The 16,932-nt window shown below is 63.8% G+C and overlaps 1 protein-coding gene across 1 annotated transcript; it reads left to right on the plus strand.

Annotated features, from left to right (window-relative positions):
* Positions 1-3,765: 3,765 nt before the first annotated feature.
* On the plus strand, positions 3,766-16,585 carry EPPK1 (epiplakin 1; the record flags this gene model as incomplete). The annotated part of the gene is given in 2 exon segments (XM_079533372.1): positions 3,766-15,030; positions 15,032-16,585. Coding segments are annotated over 2 exon segments (12,819 nt in total).
* Positions 16,586-16,932: the final 347 nt, after the last annotated feature.

Here is a 16,932-nt window from a genome sequence, read left to right on the forward strand (position 1 = left end):
GTGCTGTGCAGTGCTGTGCTGTGCAGGGCTGTGCTGTGCTGTGCAGGGCTGTGCTGTGCAGTGCTGAGCAGTGCTGTGCTGTGCAGGGCTGTGCTGTGCTGTGCAGGGCTGTGCTGTGCAGTGCTGAGCAGTGCTGTGCAGTGCTGTGCAGTGCTGAGCAGTGCTGTGCTGTGCTGTGCTGTGCAGGGCTGTGCTGTGCTGAGCAGTGCTGTGCAGGGCTGTGCTGTGCAGTGCTGTGCAGTGCTGTGCTGTGCTGAGCAGTGCTGTGCTGTGCAGGGCTGTGCTGTGCAGGGCAGTGCTGTGCTGAGCAGTGCTGTGCAGGGCTGTGCTGAGCTGAGCTGTGCTGTGCTGTGCAGGGCTGTGCTGAGCAGTGCAGTGCTGTGCTGTGCTGTGCTGAGCAGTGCTGTGCAGGGCTGTGCAGTGCTGTGCTGTGCTGTGCAGTGCTGAGCAGTGCAGTGCAGTGCAGGGCTGTGCTGTGCTGTGCTGTGCTGTGCAGTGCTGTGCTGAGCAGTGCTGTGCTGTGCTGAGCAGTGCTGTGCTGTGCAGTGCTGTGCAGGGCTGTGCAGTGCTGTGCTGAGCAGTGCTGTGCAGGGCTGTGCTGTGCTGAGCTGTGCTGTGCTGTGCAGGGCTGTGCTGAGCAGTGCAGTGCTGTGCAGTGCTGTGCTGTGCTGTGCTGTGCTGTGCAGGGCTGTGCAGTGCTGTGCTGTGCTGTGCAGGGCTGTGCTGAGCAGTGCTGCACTATGCAGTGCTGAGCAGTGCTGTGCTGTGCAGGGCTGTGCTGTGCTGAGCAGTGCTGTGCTGTGCTGTGCTGTGCAGGGCTGTGCTGAGCAGGGCTGTGCAATGGTGTGCTGTGCTGAGCAGTGCAGTGCAGGGCTGTGCAGGGCTGTGCAGTGCTGAGCAGTGCTTTGCAGAGCTGTGCAGGGCTTTGCTGAGCAGTGCAGTGCTGTGCAGTGCTGTGCAGTGCTGTGCAGGGCTGTGCTGTGCTGAGCAGTGCTGTGCTGTGCTGTGCTGTGCTGTGCAGGGCTGTGCTGAGCAGGGCTGTGCTGTGCTGTGCTGAGCTGTGCTGAGCAGTGCTGTGCAGGGCTGTGCAGTGCTGTGCTGTGCTGTGCAGTGCTGAGCAGTGCTGTGCTGTGCAGGGCTGTGCTGTGCAGTGCTGAGCAGTGCTGTGCAGTGCTGTGCAGTGCTGAGCAGTGCTGTGCTGTGCAGGGCTGTGCTGTGCTGTGCAGGGCTGTGCTGTGCAGTGCTATGCAGTGCTGTGCTGTGCTGAGCAGTGCTGTGCTGTGCAGTGCTGTGAAGGGCTGTGCTGTGCAGGGCTGTGCTGTGCAGGGCAGTGCTGTGCTGAGCAGTGCTGTGCAGGGCTGTGCTGAGCTGAGCTGTGCTGTACTGAGCAGTGCAGTGCTGTGCTGTGCTGTGCTGAGCAGTGCTGTGCAGGGCTGTGCAGTGCTGTGCTGTGCTGTGCAGTGCTGAGCAGTGCAGTGCAGTGCAGGGCTGTGCTGTGCTGTGCTGTGCAGTGCTGTGCTGAGCAGTGCTGTGCTGTGCTGAGCAGTGCTGTGCTGTGCAGTGCTGTGCAGGGCTGTGCTGTGCTGAGCTGTGCTGTGCTGTGCAGGGCTGTGCTGAGCACTGCAGTGCTGTGCAGGGCTGTGCAGTGCTGTGCTGAGCAGTGCTGTGCAGGGCTGTGCAGTGCTGTGCTGTGCTGTGCTGTGCAGGGCTGTGCAGGGCTGTGCTGAGCAGGGCTGTGCAATGGTGTGCTGTGCTGAGCAGTGCAGTGCAGGGCTGTGCAGGGCTGTGCAGTGCTGAGCAGTGCTTTGCAGAGCTGTGCAGGGCTTTGCTGAGCAGTGCAGTGCTGTGCAGTGCTGTGCAGTGCTGTGCTGTGCAGTGCTGTGCAGTGCTGTGCTGTGCAGGGCTGTGCTGTGCTGAGCAGTGCTGTGCTGTGCTGTGCTGTGCAGGGCTGTGCAGGGCTGTGCTGAGCAGGGCTGTGCTGTGCAGTGCTGAGCTGTGCTGAGCAGTGCTGTGCAGGGCTGTGCAGTGCTGTGCTGTGCTGTGCAGGGCTGTGCTGAGCAGTGCAGTGCAGTGCAGGGCTGTGCTGTGCTGTGCAGGGCTGTGCTGTGCAGTGCTGTGCAGTGCTGAGCAGTGCTGTGCTGTGCAGTGCTGTGCTGAGCAGGGCTGTGCAGTGCAGTGCTGTGCTGTGCTGTGCTGAGCAGTGCTGTGCAGTGCAGTGCTGTGCTGAGCAGTGCTGTGCAGTTCTGTGCTGTGCTGTGCAGTGCAGTGCAGTGCTGTGCTGCGCAGCCCTGAGGAGCACCTGGAGCGCAGCCAGGAGCTGCCCTGCTCCCAGCTCACCTTACTCACAGTTTCCGTGGGGCTGACGCCGTGCAATGAAAGGGAGCAGCCCCCCCCTCCACCCTCCACCTCCTCGTCGTGCCCCCTCCTCTCCCTTCCCCACCCCACTGCCTCCTCCCTGTGCCTCACAGGGCAGCTGAGCTGCGAGCCTCCTTTCCCGCAGGTCCCGCAGAGGCTTTGTGTCAAACCTGAACGCTGCCCCGCTCCGGGCTGAAGGTTTGGAGCTACGGAAGCAGAATCAGAGACGGTTTCCGTGCCCGGAGCCCTGCAGGATGGGCTCGGGCCGTGCGGGGGCCGAACTTTGCTCAGGTTGCACGTGGAGCTCGCCGAGCCTGCGTGCCCACAGCTGCACCGCCCGCACCGCCGATGTTTGCTCTGCTGGCGCCGGGCAGGGCTGTGAGCCGAGGGTGGAACCCGCAGCCGATCCTCACCTCGGTGCAGCCGCAGCGGCGCAGCGTTCGGTGCCTCGCATCGCCGTTCCGCTGCTGCGGTGCTGCTCCCAGCCCGGGTGGCTCTGAGGAGCCGTCCTGAGGGCTCCGCCGCTCCTCACAGCCCCTACGGAGCCGTGGGACGCAGAGCCGTGCGACGGTCGGGTTGGAAGCGCCCTTCAGGATCACGCTGGGTTGGAAAGGAGCCCCCCGGAGCTCAGCCTCAGCCCTGCGGGGTGCTGGGTGACTTCCGCCAGCTCAGGGCCTCATCCACAGCCTCAGGCACCTCCAGGGGTGGCTCCGGGGAAGGGATTCACCCCCCCATCTGCTCCCATTTGTGGTCAGTTTGAAGCCGTTCCCTCTGGTTTGCAGCGCTCGGCTGCCTCCTGTTGCTTTGGCAGCCCCTGCGCAGCCAGCAGCTCTCCGAACACACCTGAGGCCAGCAGTTCCCACTCCTCCACAAGGGTCTGCAGCATTCACTCGCTTCTCCGTGCCTTCTTGGGGCTTTGCCCACCTCACCCCGGTGCCCTCGGGTGCAGCACTGAGCTCCCTGCACAGCGTCGCATCCTTGCGCATCCCGCACGGAGCCGGCGCTGCAGCTCAGGGAGCAGCAGAGGTGTGCCTGCAGCGGGCCCAGCTCCGTGCACCGGGGAGACACACAGCGAATCACAGCATCACAGAACGGTTGGGTTGGAAGGGACCTCAAGGATGACGAAGCTCCAACCCCCCGCCACAGGCAGGGCCACCAACCTCCCCATTTCACAGCAGCCCAGGCTGCCCAGGGCCCCATCCAACCCTCAAACACCTCCAGGGATGGACGGGGCATCACAGCCTCTCTGGCAGCCCGTGGCTGCTCACCCCCACTGCCCATGAGATGCATTTTTTCTTCCCCACGTGTAGCTTGCAAAGCATAGAAAGGCGGATTTCTCCCTGATTTTCCCCATTCTCTCCCCTCTCAGCAGGTTGTGTGAAGGGGACGCGGCACGAAGGGAGCAGGAGGATGGCGAGCGAGGCAGGGCTGAACGGAGCGGTGGTGAATGGGGCAGCAGTGAACGGGGCGGCGATGAACGGCCACAGTGAGCACAGGGACGAGCCGGGAGCAAAGTGCCGGGATGCTCTGCCGGGTAAGCAGAAGGCAGCAGCTGGCAGGGATGCGGCAGCGATGCACCCTGTTGGCGCAGTCAGCAGGGATGCGGCGGCGATGCATCCTGGCGGATCACCCTTGGAGGCAGCTGGCAGGGATGCGGCGGCAGTGCACAGCAGCGGCACGGCTGGCAGCATCGCCGGGGTGTACGTGGAGGCTATGAAGAAGACGATGAGCTTTTATGATGCCACCAGAGAGCACCTGCTGAGCCTGGAGCCGGCGCTGCTTCTCCTCGAGGCGCAGGCGGCCACGGGTGGCATTGCTGATGTGGGGCAGAAGTCACACGTGTCCGTGGCAGAGGCCGTGCAGAGGGGGCTGGTGGGGCTGGAGCTGAAGGAGAGGCTGCTGGCTGCCGAGAGAGCAGCCGTTGGCTTCAAGGACCCCTACACGGAGGAGCGGATCCCTCTGTTCCAGGCGCTGCAGAAGGAGCTGCTCGGGAGGGAGCAGGGCCTGCGGCTGCTGGAGGCTCAGCTGGCAACCGGGGGCCTCATCGACTTGGCCACGGGCAGGCGGCTCCGGGCAGAGGCTGCCTGCGAGAAGGGGCTCCTGGATGAGGAGACAGGGCAGCTCCTGTCTGACGGCAGCGAGGAGAGCAAAGGGTTCCTCGACCCCAACAGCATGGAGAGGGTCAGCTACGCGGAGCTCAGGGGGCGATGCGTGGTGGATCCGGCCTCGGGGCTCCTCCTGCTGCCCCTGCAGCTCACATTTGCCGGGCTGGGGGGGCGAGTGAGCGGCACGGAGCTGCGGGACGCCGGCATCATCAGCCCCAACACGCTCAGGGCTCTGCAGGAGGGGAAGGTGTCAGCCGGGGAGGTGGCAGAGGACGACGCGGTGCAGCGGTTCCTGCGCGGCACAAGGAGCGTGGCCGGCGTGGTTCTGCCCTCCGGGGAGCGGAGGAGCCTCTACCAGGCACTGCAGGAGCACCTCCTGCTACCTGGCGCTGCGTTGGCGCTGCTGCAGGTGCAAGCCTCCACCGGCAGCCTGATCGACCCCATCCAGAACAGGAGCTTCTCCGTGGATGAAGCCGTCAGGAGCGGCCTCGTCGGCCCCGAGCTGCATGAGAAACTGTCTTCAGCAGAGAGGTCCATCAGCGGCTACAGGGACCCCCGCACCGGGGAGATGCTGTCCCTGTTCCAAGCCGTGAGCAAGGGCTTCGTCCCCAGGGACCACGGCCTCCACCTCCTGGAGGCTCAGATGGCCACTGGCGGTGTCATCGCTCCGGGCCGGCACCTCCGTGTCCCCGTCGAGACCGCGTGCCGCTGGGGGTACCTGGATGAGAGCACCCTGCAGCTCCTCGCCAATCCCACCGAGGAATCCAAAGGGTTCTTCCACCCCGGCTCCCAGGAGAAGCTGAGCTACGCAGAACTGCTGGCGCAGTGCGTCACCGACCCCAGCACCGGGCTCCTGCTGCTGCCGCTCGGTGACGGAAGCCAAGGAACGCGCCTCTTCCTCGACCGCGGCGCCCAAACGGCTCTGGAGAACACGAAGGTGCCCGTCGCTGTAGGCAAGTTCAAAGGAAAGTCGGTGTCTCTCTGGAAGCTCCTTTTCTCTGATTACATCCAGAGCGAGCAAAGAGCCGCCCTCACCCGGCAGCACCTGGAGGGAGCGCTCTCCATGCGGGAGATGGCCGAGGCCGTCCGTGCCGCTGTTGAGGAAATGGCTTCTGCAGCCAACATCACCTTTGAAGGGCTGAGGGGACGCGTGACCGCCGACCAGCTCCTGAGCTCCGAGATCATCAACCGGGATCTGTTCAAGAAACTGAAGGAGGGGGAAACGTCAGCCAAGGAAGTAGTGGGCATGGACACGGTCAGGAAGTACCTGGAAGGGACGGGGAGCATCGCTGGGCTGCTGCTTCCCGAATCCCAGGAGAAGATCAGCATCTACCAGGCCAAAAGGAAGGGACTCCTGAGGCCAGGGACGTCGCTGATCCTCCTGGAGGCTCAGGCTGCCACCGGCTTCGTCATTGACCCGGCGGCCAACAAACGTTACTCTGTGGACGAGGCTTTAAGGGCAAACGTCATCGGCCCCGACGTCTACGACAAGCTGCTGTCAGCAGAGAAATGTGTCACCGGGTACCGAGACCCCTGCTCAGGGGACAAGATCTCCCTCTTCCAGGCCATGCAGAAGGAGCTGATCGTCAGGGAGCACGGCGTCCGCCTGCTGGAGGCCCAGATCGCCACCGGCGGCATCATCGACCCGGTGCACAGCCACCGCATCCCCGTGGAGGTGGCCTACAAGCGCGGCTACCTGGACAAGAAGATGACCGTCATCCTGTCCGATCCCAGCGACGACACCAAGGGCTTCTTCGACCCCAACACGGAGGAGAACCTCACCTACCTGCAGCTGAAGGAGAAGTGCGTGACGGAGCCGGGCAGCGGTCTCTGCCTGCTCCCCCTGAACAGCAAGAGGCGGCAGTTTGTGGATGCTGCCACGCGTGAGCTGTTCTGCAGCTCCTGGATGCCCGTCCGCTTCGGGCGTCTGCGCGGAGAAAGGGTCTCTGTGTGGGAGCTGCTGACCTCCGAGTATTTCAGCGAGGGGCGGCGCCGCGAGATCTTCAACCACTACCGGCTGAAGAAGCTCAGCCTGGAGCAGATCCGGGCCATGCTGGAGGAGGAGATGAAGAAGTGGGCCCCCATCAAGTTCCCGGCCCTGAGGGGCAGCGTCAGCGCGTACCACCTGATGGAGACGGGCATCATTGACAGGACCCTGCTGGAGGAGGTGCTGGAGGGGTCCGTCAGCCCCGAGGAAGTCCTGCGCATGGACTCGGTCAGAAAGTACCTCTACGGCTCCGGCAGCATCGGAGGCATCGTGCTCCAGCCCTCGAACCAGAGGATGAGCATCTACGAGGCCATGAAACAGAACATCGTGGTACCCGGAGTGGCCCTACCGCTCCTGGAGGCGCAGGCTGCCACGGGTTTCATCATCGACCCCGTGAACAACCAGAAGCTCCGTGTGGACGAGGCCGTCAAGGAGGGCGTCATCGGGCCGGAGGTGCACGAGAAGCTGCAGCAGGCAGAAGGGGCAGTGTCGGGCTACAAAGACCCCTTCACGGGCAGGAAGATTCCCCTCTTCCAGGCCATGAAGAAGGGTCTGATTGCGGACAAGCAGGCCATGCAGCTGATGGAGGTGCAGATGGCGACCGGAGGCATCATCGACCCCGCGTGTGGCCACCACGTCCCCATCGAGGCCGCCCAGAAGCGCGGGTGCCTGGATGAGGACACAAGCAGAGCCCTTTCCGAGCCCAGCGACAGCAACAGAGCCTTCTGCGTCCCAGACAGCAAGGAGAACGTGAGCTACGCCGAGCTCATCCAACGTTGCCAGAAGGACGAGGAGTCTGGCTTCCACCTGCTGCCTCTGCTGCAGACGGCCGCTCCTGCCTACACGGATGAGCAAATCCAGCGGCTCTTCCAGGAAACCGTGGTGAAGGAGAAAGGAGTCTCCCTCTGGGCGCTCATCCACTCCGGGTACTTCACCGAAGAGCAGCGGAGGAGCTTCGTGGAGAGGTTCCGTGCAAAGGAAATGTCGCTGCAGCAGCTGATTGCGCTGGTGCTTGGGCTGGTGGGGGAGATGGAAATGAAAGCCCGCACCCACATCGTGCTGGGGGGTCTGCAGGGCAGCGTCCCTGCCGTCCGGCTGCTGGAGGCCAGCATCCTCACGGAGAAGATGTTTGAAGAGCTGGCTCAGGGCATCCGAACTCCTGAGGAGGTGGCTGAAATGAGCAGCGTGAAAAGGTACCTGCAGGGCACGGGCAGTATCGCTGGGGTGATCCTAGAGGAATCCAAAGAGAAAATGAGTTTTTACGACGCCATGAAGAATAACCTCCTCCTGCCCGGGGTTGCCCTGAAGCTGCTGGAAGCTCAGGCGGCCACCGGGTACCTCACTGACCCCGCCACCAGCCACAGGCTCAGCGTGAGGGACGCTGTGCGGGCCGGCGTCATTGGCGAAGAGCTCACCGAGACGCTGCTCCGTGCGGAGCGGGCGGTGGTGGGCTACACAGACCCCTACACCGGGAGCCCCATCTCCCTGTGCCAGGCGGTCCGGAAGGAGCTCGTTCCCATGGCTGATGCTCTGCCTTTGCTGGAGGCCCAGCTGGCCGCCGGAGGGGTCATCGATCCCATCCACCACCATCACCTCCCACTCCAGGCTGCGTACAGGTACGGCTTCTTCGACGAGGATTTGAACCAAAGCCTCGCGCAGCTGAACGACAGCACCCAGGTCTTCTTTGACCCGAACGCGAAGGAAAACGTGACCTACCAGCAGCTGAAGGACCGGTGCGTTTATGAGGCTGAGACGGGTCTCTGGCTCCTTCCTCTGTCCAAAAATGCAATGTTCTGCGTGGACGACCAAACCGTGGAGGTGCTGAAATCCGTGACCGTCTGCGTCAACGTAGGGCGCTTCAAAGGGCAGACGGTGTCCGTCTGGGACCTCCTCAACTCTGAGTACATCACGGACGGCAAAAGGAGAGAGCTGGTGCAGAAATACAAAGACGAGAATGCCGAAGCACTGCAAGAAATCGTAACGACTGTCACCACCATTATCGCAGAGACCGAGGCACAAGGCAGGAAGTTTGCCTTCAAAGGTCTGCGGAAAAAGGTGTCCGCCGGTGATCTCTTCCGATCCCAGCTGATAGACAAAAAAACCCTCGATGAGCTCAACCAGGGCAAGAAAACGGTCCAAGAAGTCACCAAAATGGACTCTGTCCGCATATACCTGGAGGGCAACAATTTCATAGCGGGGGTCCTCATCCAGCCGAGCAATGAGAAGATGAGCATCTACCAGGCCATGAGGAAGGGCATCCTGAGGCCGGGCACGGCGCTGGTGCTGCTGGAGGCGCAGGCCGCCACCGGCTTCATCATCGACCCAGAGAAAAACAAGAAATTCTCTGTGGAGGAGGCGCTGGAGGCCGGACTCGTTGGCGTGGAGGTTTATGAAAAGCTGCTCTCTGCAGAAAGAGCTGTGACGGGCTACGTTGACCCCTACACAAAAGCACCCATGTCCCTCTTCGAAGCCATGAACCAAGGGCTGATCGTGAAGAGCCACGGCGTGCGCCTGCTGGAGGCCCAGATCGCCACCGGCGGCATCATCGACCCCGTGCACAGCCACCGCATCCCCGTGGAGGTGGCCTACAGGCGCGGGTACTTCAATGAGGAGATGAACCGCGTCCTATCCGACCCCAGCGATGACACCAAGGGCTTCTTCGACCCCAACACGCACGAGAACCTCACCTACATGCAGCTCCTGGAGAGGTGCGTTCAGGACGCGGAGACGGGGTTGTACATGCTGCAGGTTGTGCAGGAAGGGGGGAAATACTTCTACGTCGACGAGCTGACGAGACAGGTTCTGCAGTCAAAGCCTCTTCAAGTGAAAGTTGGAAGATTCAAGGACCAAACGGTGTCCGTCTGGGACATCCTCTACTCTCACTATATCTCGGAGCAGAAAAGGAAAGAACTATTAAAGCAATACAAAGGCAAGACTCTTGCTCTGGAAGACCTTACAGCTCTCATCCTCAAAGTAATTGAGGATGCAGAGCAAAAAGGAGAAGCCCTCAAGGTTAAAGGACTGCGGGGCGAGGTGTCAGTGTCAGAGCTGTTCAACTCGGAGATAATTGACAAGAGGACTCTGGAGCAGCTGCAGGATGGGAGCCTGACGCTTGACAGCCTCACCAAGCAGGACGCAGTCAGAAGGTACCTGGATGGCACCGGGAGCATCGCCGGAGTGCTCCTGCCATCAAGGAAAGAGAGGATGAGCATCTACCAGGCAATGGAGAGGGGGCTCCTCTCCGAGCAGTGTGCGCTGGGGCTGCTGGAGGCGCAGGCTGCCACCGGCTTCCTCATCGACCCAGTAAAGAACCAGAAGCTCTCCGTGGACGAGGCCGTCTCCTGCGGGCTGGTGGGCAGCGAGCTGCACGAGAAGCTGCTGTCTGCAGAGAGAGCCGTGACAGGATACACGGATCCCCAGGTAGGCGCTAAGATCTCCCTCTTCCAGGCCATGAGGAGTAAGGTAGCAGCCAAGGAGCACGGCGTCCGTCTGCTGGAGGCCCAGATGGCCACTGGTGGGATCGTCGACCCCGTGCACAGCCACCGCCTGCCTGTGGAGGTGGCCTACCGGCGCGGCCACTTGGACGGGGACACGTTCCTCCTGCTTTCTGATCCCGACCACGGCAGCAAAGGATTTATAGACCCAAACATCCGCGAGAAAAGCAGCTACAGTCAGCTCCTGAAACGGTGCTCCAGAGACACAGACACAGGGCTGTACCTGCTGCCGCTCCTGGAGAAAGAGGAGGACTATTTCTACATCGACGAGCGCACAAAGAAAGCACTGATGGCAACAAGGGTGGAGGTGTCTGTCGGGAAATACAAAGGCAGTGAATTGTCGCTGTGGGAACTGCTGTGCTCCGAGTACATCACAGAAGAGAAGAGAAAAGAACTCGTGAAAAAATATAAAGAGGAATCCCACCACATCGCGCAGAGAATCATCGACGTAATATTAAACATCATCAGGGAGAAAGAGCAACACAGAAGCGACGTTTGGTTCCAAGGCATCAGGCAACAAATCACAGCGTCAGAGCTTCTCAGCGCACAGATAATAACAGAGGAAACCATGCGAAAACTCAAGGAAGGAAAAGAGACGGCAGAAGAAATAGCAAAGAAGGAGGATGTGAGACGATACCTCGAGGGAACGGGCAGCATCGCCGGCGTGCTGGTGCCCTCCAAGGCCGACCCCGCCAAGACGGAGAAGATGAGCATCTACCAGGCCATGTGGAAGGGCATCCTGAGGCCGGGGACAGCACTCGTGCTGCTGGAGGCGCAGGCTGCCACCGGCTTCATCATCGACCCAGTAAAGAACCAGAAGCTCTCCGTGGACGAGGCCGTCTCCTGCGGGCTGGTGGGCAGCGAGCTGCAGAAGAAACTGGTCTGTGCGGAAAAGGCGGTCACTGGATACAGCCACCCGTGCACGGGACAGAAGATGTCCCTCTTCCAGGCCATGCAGAAGGAGCTGATCGTCAGGGAGCACGGCGTCCGCCTGCTGGAGGCCCAGATCGCCACCGGCGGCATCATCGACCCCGTGCACAGCCACCGCCTGCCCGTCCAAGCCGCCTTCCAGCGCGGCTACTTTGACCACGAGATGAGCCGCGTCCTGTCCGACCCCAGCGACGACACCAAGGGCTTCTTCGACCCCAACACGCACGAGAACCTCACCTACATGCAGCTCCTGCGCCGCTGCGTGCCCGACCCGGACACCGGGCTGCTCATGCTGCAGCTGATGGACAAGGGCTCGGCGCTCTACCAGCTGAGCGAGGACGCCCGCAGAGCCCTGCAGACCGCCCGCACCAGCGTCAGCGCGGGGCTCTTCCAGGGCCAGAGCGTCACCCTCTGGGAGCTCCTCTTCTCTCGCTACGTCCCCGACCGCCGGCGCCAGGACCTCCTGCGCGACTACAAGGCGGGCACGCTGAGCATCTCCGACATGACCGCCCTTCTCACCGCCGCCGTCACCGGGGCCGCGGGACGGGGCCGTGCCGCCTCCGGGCAGGAGACGACGCAGCAGGAGGTCCTGCCTCCAGCCCACAACGGCGATGGCAGCAGCTCCCAGCAGGACGGCGAGCGCCACAAGGACACGAAAGCAGACACGGACACGGAGCTGGAGCTGGAGCTGGAGCTGGAGCTGGAGCAGGCCCTGTCGTCGCGCAGCGTCGAGGTGTCGGGCGGCGACTTCCACGGCAGGAAGGTCTCCCTGTGGGAGCTCCTCTTCTCCAAGTACGTCTCCGAGGCCAAGAGGCGCGAGCTGCTGGGGAAGGCCCGCGCCGGCAGCCTGACGCTGGAGCAGCTGGCCGGGCTGCTCGCCCTCCTGGTCCAGGAGGCGGTGGAGCGCAGCAGCACGGTGACGTTCCGCGGCCTCCGGCGGCAGGTGACCGCCTCGGACCTGCTGGACTCGGGCATCATCGACAAGGACACGCTGGCCGACCTGGTCCAGGGCTCCAAGACGGTGGAGCAGGTGACGCAGATGGCCTCCGTCAAGCGCTACCTGGACGGCACGGGCTGCATCGCCGGCGTGCTGGTGCCCTCCAAGGCCGACCCCGCCAAGACGGAGAAGATGAGCATCTACCAGGCCATGTGGAAGGGCATCCTGAGGCAGGGCACGGCCCTGGTGCTGCTGGAGGCGCAGGCTGCCACCGGCTTCCTCGTCGACCCAGTAAAGAACCAGAAGCTCTCCGTGGACGAGGCCGTCTCCTGCGGGCTGGTGGGCAGCGAGCTGCACGAGAAGCTGCTGTCGGCCGAGAGGGCCGTCACGGGCTACACCGACCCCTACAGCGGCGCCCAGATCTCGCTCTTCCAGGCCATGCAGAAGGGGCTGATCGTCAGGGAGCACGGCGTCCGCCTGCTGGAGGCCCAGATCGCCACCGGCGGCATCATCGACCCCGTGCACAGCCACCGCCTGCCCGTCCAAGCCGCCTTCCAGCGCGGCTACTTTGACCACGAGATGAGCCGCGTCCTGTCCGACCCCAGCGACGACACCAAGGGCTTCTTCGACCCCAACACGCACGAGAACCTCACCTACATGCAGCTCCTGCGCCGCTGCGTGCCCGACCCGGACACCGGGCTGCTCATGCTGCAGCTGATGGACAAGGGCTCGGCGCTCTACCAGCTGAGCGAGGACGCCCGCAGAGCCCTGCAGACCGCCCGCACCAGCGTCAGCGCGGGGCTCTTCCAGGGCCAGAGCGTCACCCTCTGGGAGCTCCTCTTCTCTCGCTACGTCCCCGACCGCCGGCGCCAGGACCTCCTGCGCGACTACAAGGCGGGCACGCTGAGCATCTCCGACATGACCGCCCTTCTCACCGCCGCCGTCACCGGGGCCGCGGGACGGGGCCGTGCCGCCTCCGGGCAGGAGACGACGCAGCAGGAGGTCCTGCCTCCAGCCCACAACGGCGATGGCAGCAGCTCCCAGCAGGACGGCGAGCGCCACAAGGACACGAAAGCGGACACGGACACGGAGCTGGAGCTGGAGCTGGAGCAGGCCCTGTCGTCGCGCAGCGTCGAGGTGTCGGGCGGCGACTTCCACGGCAGGAAGGTCTCCCTGTGGGAGCTCCTCTTCTCCAAGTACGTCTCCGAGGCCAAGAGGCGCGAGCTGCTGGGGAAGGCCCGCGCCGGCAGCCTGACGCTGGAGCAGCTGGCCGGGCTGCTCGCCCTCCTGGTCCAGGAGGCGGTGGAGCGCAGCAGCACGGTGACGTTCCGCGGCCTCCGGCGGCAGGTGACCGCCTCGGACCTGCTGGACTCGGGCATCATCGACAAGGACACGCTGGCCGACCTGGTCCAGGGCTCCAAGACGGTGGAGCAGGTGACGCAGATGGCCTCCGTCAAGCGCTACCTGGACGGCACGGGCTGCATCGCCGGCGTGCTGGTGCCCTCCAAGGCCGACCCCGCCAAGACGGAGAAGATGAGCATCTACCAGGCCATGTGGAAGGGCATCCTGAGGCAGGGCACGGCCCTGGTGCTGCTGGAGGCGCAGGCTGCCACCGGCTTCCTCGTCGACCCAGTAAAGAACCAGAAGCTCTCCGTGGACGAGGCCGTCTCCTGCGGGCTGGTGGGCAGCGAGCTGCACGAGAAGCTGCTGTCGGCCGAGAGGGCCGTCACGGGCTACACCGACCCCTACAGCGGCGCCCAGATCTCGCTCTTCCAGGCCATGCAGAAGGGGCTGATCGTCAGGGAGCACGGCGTCCGCCTGCTGGAGGCCCAGATCGCCACCGGCGGCATCATCGACCCCGTGCACAGCCACCGCCTGCCCGTCCAAGCCGCCTTCCAGCGCGGCTACTTTGACCACGAGATGAGCCGCGTCCTGTCCGACCCCAGCGACGACACCAAGGGCTTCTTCGACCCCAACACGCACGAGAACCTCACCTACATGCAGCTCCTGCGCCGCTGCGTGCCCGACCCGGACACCGGGCTGCTCATGCTGCAGCTGATGGACAAGGGCTCGGCGCTCTACCAGCTGAGCGAGGACGCCCGCAGAGCCCTGCAGACCGCCCGCACCAGCGTCAGCGCGGGGCTCTTCCAGGGCCAGAGCGTCACCCTCTGGGAGCTCCTCTTCTCTCGCTACGTCCCCGACCGCCGGCGCCAGGACCTCCTGCGCGACTACAAGGCGGGCACGCTGAGCATCTCCGACATGACCGCCCTTCTCACCGCCGCCGTCACCGGGGCCGCGGGACGGGGCCGTGCCGCCTCCGGGCAGGAGACGACGCAGCAGGAGGTCCTGCCTCCAGCCCACAACGGCGATGGCAGCAGCTCCCAGCAGGACGGCGAGCGCCACAAGGACACGAAAGCGGACACGGACACGGAGCTGGAGCTGGAGCTGGAGCTGGAGCTGGAGCAGGCCCTGTCGTCGCGCAGCGTCGAGGTGTCGGGCGGCGACTTCCACGGCAGGAAGGTCTCCCTGTGGGAGCTCCTCTTCTCCAAGTACGTCTCCGAGGCCAAGAGGCGTGAGCTGCTGGGGAAGGCCCGCGCCGGCAGCCTGACGCTGGAGCAGCTGGCCGGGCTGCTCGCCCTCCTGGTCCAGGAGGCGGTGGAGCGCAGCAGCACGGTGACGTTCCGCGGCCTCCGGCGGCAGGTGACCGCCTCGGACCTGCTGGACTCGGGCATCATCGACAAGGACACGCTGGCCGACCTGGTCCAGGGCTCCAAGACGGTGGAGCAGGTGACGCAGATGGCCTCCGTCAAGCGCTACCTGGACGGCACGGGCTGCATCGCCGGCGTGCTGGTGCCCTCCAAGGCCGACCCCGCCAAGACGGAGAAGATGAGCATCTACCAGGCCATGTGGAAGGGCATCCTGAGGCAGGGCACGGCCCTGGTGCTGCTGGAGGCGCAGGCTGCCACCGGCTTCCTCGTCGACCCAGTAAAGAACCAGAAGCTCTCCGTGGACGAGGCCGTCTCCTGCGGGCTGGTGGGCAGCGAGCTGCACGAGAAGCTGCTGTCGGCCGAGAGGGCCGTCACGGGCTACACCGACCCCTACAGCGGCGCCCAGATCTCGCTCTTCCAGGCCATGCAGAAGGGGCTGATCGTCAGGGAGCACGGCGTCCGCCTGCTGGAGGCCCAGATCGCCACCGGCGGCATCATCGACCCCGTGCACAGCCCACCGCCTGCCCGTCCAAGCCGCCTTCCAGCGCGGCTACTTTGACCACGAGATGAGCCGCGTCCTGTCCGACCCCAGCGACGACACCAAGGGCTTCTTCGACCCCAACACGCACGAGAACCTCACCTACATGCAGCTCCTGCGCCGCTGCGTGCCCGACCCGGACACCGGGCTGCTCATGCTGCAGCTGATGGACAAGGGCTCGGCGCTCTACCAGCTGAGCGAGGACGCCCGCAGAGCCCTGCAGACCGCCCGCACCAGCGTCAGCGCGGGGCTCTTCCAGGGCCAGAGCGTCACCCTCTGGGAGCTCCTCTTCTCTCGCTACGTCCCCGACCGCCGGCGCCAGGACCTCCTGCGCGACTACAAGGCGGGCACGCTGAGCATCTCCGACATGACCGCCCTTCTCACCGCCGCCGTCACCGGGGCCGCGGGACGGGGCCGTGCCGCCTCCGGGCAGGAGACGACGCAGCAGGAGGTCCTGCCTCCAGCCCACAACGGCGATGGCAGCAGCTCCCAGCAGGACGGCGAGCGCCACAAGGACACGAAAGCGGACACGGACACGGAGCTGGAGCTGGAGCTGGAGCTGGAGCTGGAGCAGGCCCTGTCGTCGCGCAGCGTCGAGGTGTCGGGCGGCGACTTCCACGGCAGGAAGGTCTCCCTGTGGGAGCTCCTCTTCTCCAAGTACGTCTCCGAGGCCAAGAGGCGTGAGCTGCTGGGGAAGGCCCGCGCCGGCAGCCTGACGCTGGAGCAGCTGGCCGGGCTGCTCGCCCTCCTGGTCCAGGAGGCGGTGGAGCGCAGCAGCACGGTGACGTTCCGCGGCCTCCGGCGGCAGGTGACCGCCTCGGACCTGCTGGACTCGGGCATCATCGACAAGGACACGCTGGCCGACCTGGTCCAGGGCTCCAAGACGGTGGAGCAGGTGACGCAGATGGCCTCCGTCAAGCGCTACCTGGACGGCACGGGCTGCATCGCCGGCGTGCTGGTGCCCTCCAAGGCCGACCCCGCCAAGATGGAGAAGATGAGCATCTACCAGGCCATGTGGAAGGGCATCCTGAGGCAGGGCACGGCCCTGGTGCTGCTGGAGGCGCAGGCTGCCACCGGCTTCCTCGTCGACCCAGTAAAGAACCAGAAGCTCTCCGTGGACGAGGCCGTCTCCTGCGGGCTGGTGGGCAGCGAGCTGCACGAGAAGCTGCTGTCGGCCGAGAGGGCCGTCACGGGCTACACCGACCCCTACAGCGGCGCCCAGATCTCGCTCTTCCAGGCCATGCAGAAGGGGCTGATCGTCAGGGAGCACGGCGTCCGCCTGCTGGAGGCCCAGATCGCCACCGGCGGCATCATCGACCCCGTGCACAGCCACCGCCTGCCCGTCCAAGCCGCCTTCCAGCGCGGCTACTTTGACCACGAGATGAGCCGCGTCCTGTCCGACCCCAGCGACGACACCAAGGGCTTCTTCGACCCCAACACGCACGAGAACCTCACCTACATGCAGCTCCTGCGCCGCTGCGTGCCCGACCCGGACACCGGGCTGTATTTCCTTAAGATTTTTGCTAAGTAATTATAATTATTTTCTTTTTTTTTCTCTGTTATTTCCATGGTGAACAATTTTCAGTCTGTTCCGACTTGTTTTGCCTCTCGCACTTTTGCCTCCCTTTCTTTTCTCACCGACTTGCCTTGTTTTTCTTATTCTCCTTTGAGCACTTTCAGCGTTTCCTTCTTCGCTTTCATTTTGTCACAGTACTCACGCATGAAATATGGTTTTGAAGTGACTCAGTGATGCATTACGTTATAGCGTCTAATCCTGTTTCTTTTATTACCTTCCTGGAATTCATGAATCAGCCCGGCTTATCTCCGCTCATTTATGTGCAATATATTGTATGCTTTCTTCTTATATGGACAAAATCT

The sequence above is a fragment of the Tetrao urogallus genome (assembly GCF_951394365.1).
Source record: "Tetrao urogallus genome assembly, chromosome: 3".
Taxonomy (NCBI): domain Eukaryota; kingdom Metazoa; phylum Chordata; class Aves; order Galliformes; family Phasianidae; genus Tetrao; species Tetrao urogallus.